The sequence below is a fragment of the Otolemur garnettii genome, unplaced genomic scaffold (genome assembly GCF_000181295.1).
Source record: "Otolemur garnettii isolate 467f Iridium unplaced genomic scaffold, OtoGar3 scaffold00083, whole genome shotgun sequence".
In the NCBI taxonomy this organism is placed as follows: Eukaryota; Metazoa; Chordata; class Mammalia; order Primates; family Galagidae; genus Otolemur; species Otolemur garnettii.
The window spans coordinates 4,827,218-4,833,039 of NW_003852478.1; the positions used below are offsets into that span (position 1 = coordinate 4,827,218).

At 38.9% G+C, this 5,822-nt stretch overlaps 1 protein-coding gene across 2 annotated transcripts in view; it reads left to right on the forward strand.

The window, feature by feature from the left end:
• SLAIN2 (SLAIN motif family member 2) overlaps positions 1-5,822 on the forward strand; it is an 80,016-nt gene that overhangs the window by 27,510 nt on the left and 46,684 nt on the right. For both annotated transcript variants that reach the window (XM_003794590.3, XM_012808102.2), the window contains exons 3-4: positions 2,214-2,378; positions 4,603-4,764. In XM_003794590.3, the coding sequence (XP_003794638.1) occupies positions 2,214-2,378; positions 4,603-4,764 (327 nt within the window). The remainder of the gene's footprint in view (positions 1-2,213; positions 2,379-4,602; positions 4,765-5,822) is intronic.

Consider the following 5,822-nt stretch of genomic DNA (forward strand, 5'->3'; position numbering starts at 1 on the left):
CAGGCTGGATTTGAACCCACCACCTTAGGTATATGTGGCTGGCGCCCTAGCCACTTGAGCCACAGGCGCAGAGCCTAGTAATCTTTTCTAGCTTTTAATAGTTATCCTTTTTCCCTCATTTTGTCACCATATACTTCCTAATTTGTTCTAGTCTATTTAACATCAGAATTTCCACCTTTTTTTCCCCTAAATTGACTGGCTCCTCTTCGTTTTCACAGAATCACTCAAAACTTGATAAGGAACAGGCTTCAGACTGCTGGGCATAGTGCTTAGGCCTTCCCTCACCTGCCTCAGCTGGGTTTTCTTGGCCCAAGTGCTTTCTCATTCTAGAGTACTAAGTCTTATTCCCTAAGAATACTCTGTGTTTTCCAAACCTTGCTTTTGTTCATCTTATAAACAGAGATGAAGGCTTATGCTTCTCTACTTGCAGTGTCCTGTCAGATTACTGCTCATCTTTTAAAGAAAGCTCCAGTGCCTCTCCTTCCAAAAAGCTGAACCAGTTTCTCTCAGTTGTAACGATTTACTCTGACTCTTCCTTTCCATTGCCCTTTACATCTTTATTTATTTATTTATTTATTTATATGCAGTTTTTTGCTGGGGCTGGGTTTTTAACCCGCCACCTCCAGTATATGGGGCCGACGCCCTACTCCTTCGAGTTACAGGTGCCGCCCTGCCCTTTACATCTTTATGATAGTATTATAGGACTTATTTCCTTCTGCCTTGCAGTCTTTGGTATTTCTGCCTACACTACTTTGCTTTAATCCTTTTGAAAGTATCATGTCATATTCTATATATTTTATACAGTGCTTTTGCCCATGCTCATAAATATTGAATAAATTGTATATATTTTTAGAATAAAGAAAGGAGAAATATTGTGTTAATTTTTCTTGTATATAATCGTACTTGGTGTCTTAGTCCTACTGTTTGTGTAATTTTATATGCATAGCTACAATTTTTTTTTAGCAGGGGATAGAGTCTCACTATGTTACCCTCAGTAGAGGCATCATAGATCACAGCAACCTCAAACTCTTGGGCTCAAGTGATTCTCTGGTTTCAGCCTCCCAAGTAGCTGGGACTACAGACACCCACTATAACACTTGGCTATTTTTTGGAGATGGGGTCTCATTCTTGCTCAGACTGGTCTTGAACTCCTGAGCTCAAGCAATCTACCCATCTTGGGCTCCCAAAGTGCTAGAATTACAGGCATGCACCACTGTGCCCAACCTAAAAATCTTTTTTTTTAAAGGGAATTTCAACTCCATGTCTTGACTTTAGCCTATCTTGAAAATAGTCACTATTGCTTAAATTTTTCAGAAACCCAGACTTTGAAAAGCCTATTTTAAAAAATTATTTCACCAGCCTGGGAAACATAGCAAGACCTCATTACTAAAAATTTTAAAAATGAGCCTGGTGTGGAGGCTGATACCTCTAGTTCCATCTACTAGGAGACTGGGAAAATCACTTGAGGCCAGGAGTTCCAGATCAGCCTGGGTGATGTGGGGAGACCTATTCCCTTTGCCTTTAAAAACAACAGCTTATTTCAGAGTTTTTAAAAAGTAACGGCTTGGCACCTGTGGCTCAAGTGGCTAAGGCACCAGCCATGAATGCCCAAGGTGGCGGATTCAAATCCAGCCCGTGCCCACCAAACAACAATGACAGCCGCAACCAAAAAAATAGCTGGGTGTTGTGGAAGGGCGCCTGTGGTCCCAGCTACTCGGGAGGCTGAGGCAGGAGACTCCCTTGAGCCCAGGAGTTGGAGGTTGCTGTGAGCTGTGATGCCATGACTCTCTACCCAGGGGGACAGCTTGAGGCTCTGTCTCAAAAAAAAAGTAACACGTTCGTAATAGAAAATTAGAAAACATAAATATGCTTTCATATTTGATTTATTTTTAAGGTCAGTGAAGTTTAATACAGCAGTTATTAAAGAATAAACATTCCAAGAAGATGAAAGTAAATTTAGTGGCTGAGAGATGCATGTTTAGGAGATACTCCCCCTGCATTATTTGTGTTGTTTGGTGCAGCTTCTGTTTTATTTGCATGTACAATTTAAAATAATAAAAACATTTTTGGGGATTATTATACAATGTTACTACTGTAAGAGTTTTTTTTAATTTAAATTGAGATAATTATAATGAATTTTCTAATGAGAAGACTTTCGAAATGCTAACTGTTTCTCAGTTATTAAACTGATTTTCCCTTTCTCATTAATGTAGCTCTCAAAAGGCAGAGTTTATATAATAGTCCATTCAACTCTGTGAGTTACTCAAGTCCGTACAGTCCAAATGCCAGCAGCCCACACAGCAGTGGCTTCAACTCTCCATCCTCCACCCCAGCGCGACCTCCCACAGTGAGACAGCTCCTACTCCCTGGAAATTCAGGTAAGGTGAAAACAAAATGGAGTAATTAAGGAATGATTCTTAACTTACTGCACTATCTCAAAAAAGGACTTACTCATCAAGAACATCTTACTTATGAAACTTTTAACTGGTTAGAGAAAATATCGAGGAGCTACTCTGCACCATATATCATACCAAACACCATGGGTACAAAGACAAGCCAGTATGTTAACATGCATAAAATTTCTTTTAAAAAGTTTTCAAATCTGGCTTAAATGTAGGCACAAGCTTAATTCTTTTAGATCCTTATTGAACAGCCTGATTGGGTTCCAAAACAACCCTACAGAGTTAAAAGTAAAAGCCGTTCATAGGAATTTTAATAAGCTTTGATCTGCAGTTAAATAACCATATGAGGGTGTATTGAATGTGCCGAGAGAGTGGAGGGGCTGGGAGTGATGTGGGAGGGACAGGTGGCTGTGAGACAGGGCAGGTGTCCTGCCTGGCCATGACTGAGACTTACTCTGTAGCTCACTGTGCTGCTTCAGCATTCAGGCAGGAAGTGCCCACACTCCTGTGGTCATGACTAATTATTATAGTTGCTTTAGAAATTAAGGTATTATTACTTCCTGAACCCTGTTTCAAAAAGAAAAAGAGAAAATTAAAGTGTTATTAACCACCTCAAATTTTGACCTGTGTTCTCCCTAGTCCTGTGACTCTGTTGACTGTGCTCTTTGCTTAGTACTGCATGTATTGGTGGTTATTTGCTGTTTATTTCACCTCTGACAGGGTAACAGTACAAAGTTTAATCTGCAGTATCTGTTTAAGGAATTTGATTTACACATTATTGTAGCCTGACCTTGCAATACTTTTTCCCCTATTATATACACTACACTCTTTTCAGTCATAATACAGAGATTAATTATTTTGTATTCTTCCTGCTCTCCTTAAATGCCTTTCATGTTGGAGCAGACTCTTATGCTGAAGAATTCTGGAAAGCAGGTGTCTCAAGGAAATCTATATTAGAAATATTAGTGATAGTATTGGGATTTTATTGTTTTTCAGTACAAGCTGGTGGTCTGATGAAAGGATTTCCTTAGAAACAAGTTAGACTCTTTTGGATGTGTATATTCTTTATTCTCTGGCCTGTTTTCTGTCTCCCTTTTGGTTTAGAATGATAAATTACTCTTTTTAATCTAGTCATTTTTAAAATCCCATTTCTTGTGCTTCACTATAAACTTCAGAGAACTCTTTGGATACCCGTTGCTAATTGAGCAGAGCAATTTTGTAAACATGGCATGTTGTAGGAGAAATCAGCCTAGTGTTCTTTTTTTGGTGTATTCTAGATCTCTAAGAAATCTAATTTCCTTGAAATTAGTTTTGTTTCTCTTCAGAGAGAGATGAGGTGTTTGTTAATGACTAAATTTGGGAGGAGAAAACACTACTTCCTAAGTTCATCTGTGTATAGACCAGTTTAACTGGCTGTCTTATACGAATTGAAATCCTCTGACGTGTACTTATTGAACACCAACTGGTTGGCAGGTACTGTGTTGAAAAGCTTCATTGTCGCCTAAGATAATAGGGAAGTTATACTTGGATGAAATATTTTGTCTTTATGCCACAGTACATCAATAGTTCTATGAGTCTATAGTTCTCATTTTTCTTAATGAGATCAATTTCTAATTTCAGGGAGTTTTTTGTATTGTTTTGTTTTTTGAGACAGAGTGTCACTCGCCCTGGGGTTGAGTACCATGATGTCCTAGCTCACAACAACCTCAAACTCTTTTTCTTTTTTTTTTGAGACAGAGTCTCAAGCTGTCACCCTGGGTAGAGTGCTGTGGTGTCACAGCTCACAGCAGCCTCAAACTCTTGGGCTTAAACAATTTTCTTGCCTCAGCCTCCCAGGTAGCTGGGACTACAGGCACCCATCACAACGTCCAGCTATTTTTTTTGTTGTTGTAGTTGTCATTGTTGTTTTTAGCAGGCCTGGGCTGGATTTGAACCCCCCAACCCTGGTGTACATGGCCAGTACCCTAACTACCGAGCTATGGGCACCAAGCCAACCTCAAACTCTTGGACTTGGATCATCTTACCTCAGTCTCCCAAGTAGCTGGTACCTGCCACACACCTGGCTAATTAATTTCAGGGAGTTTTATAAACAGAAAAGGCAGAATAGTAATGAATTGAATCAGAGAATATAATATTAAGTTAATCACAACAGGCATTTATTCGACATTTGTCTTACCAAAGTCTGAATTTTTTTTTTAAGGTAACTTGAAAAGCTCATCAGACAGAAATCCTCCTCTCAGTCCTCAGTCCTCTATAGATAGTGAATTAAGTGCTTCAGAATTAGATGAAGATTCAATTGGATCCAATTATAAGCTAAATGATGTAACTGATGTGCAGATTCTAGCCCGGATGCAGGAAGAAAGTAAGTATTTTAATTGTTAAAAGTTGAGGTTTTTAACTACTGCATAATTTTGCTGTGGGTATTAAATATGCCTTGAGGTGTTGTGGGATTAGTAGTATACGTACAGTAGGAATACTGCAAGGGACGTCTCAGAGGCTCCGTCAGCACATGCACCTGTTTGTCAGTGACTTGTTTCCAGAGTCCATTTCACACAGAGCATCTTCTCGGTGTGAGGGCAAAGAAAGGCAGTTGTGCTCTTCTTGTGTCCTGCGTGTTGCCCGCACTGTACTCAAGGAATTATCACTCCATTATTCTTGTGCTTTTCTGTAAACTGGTGTTTCTCACATTTTTTTAGTTGCTCCTCTCAGGAGCCTTTTTAGAAATATTTTTTCTTTTCACTTTCCTGTTTCACATGAACTTTCAATACGACAGATAATATTTGATGCAATAAAGTACAGGCACTTTATAAGGGCCCCGAACTATTATGATAGCTAAGGTTTTTTTCACACCTCAAGAACCAGTTTTTGCCCTCATGGTGGCAAGTATCACCTCACTAGAGAATAAGAGATATAAACTATTAGAAAGACCTTGGTGAGAAAATTGGAATTCTGACGTGACATTAAATGAAACATGTGATGCTTTGCAATGTAATCCTTGAAACTTTTTCAGTTACAGATACCTTTGAGAATCCAATAAAAATTACAATCTCTGTCATCGCTAAAATGTTGATATGCAAGAATTTTTCGTACCTTTTCACGGGTTCATGGCTGCCCACCCGGGCTCCTGTCTGAAGGTGGTAGTATTCTTACCTGTGTATTTTATTAGGAGATACTGTCTGCTTAACTGTGAAGTAAGAAATCACTCTCAAGTGATCCCTTTAACCTCTACAATGAAAAAAGTCTATGAAACACACATACATTTCAGAATGTTGACAATTGGCTGAGGGTAATGGAACATTGTTGTAATTAGTTCAAAAACTTTCTGTTGACTGTATATAAAATAGGTCCTTTCTTTAAATATGCAATAAGTTTTATCAAGCTATAACATTTATTAAGAACCTGCATAGGGGCTCGGCGCCT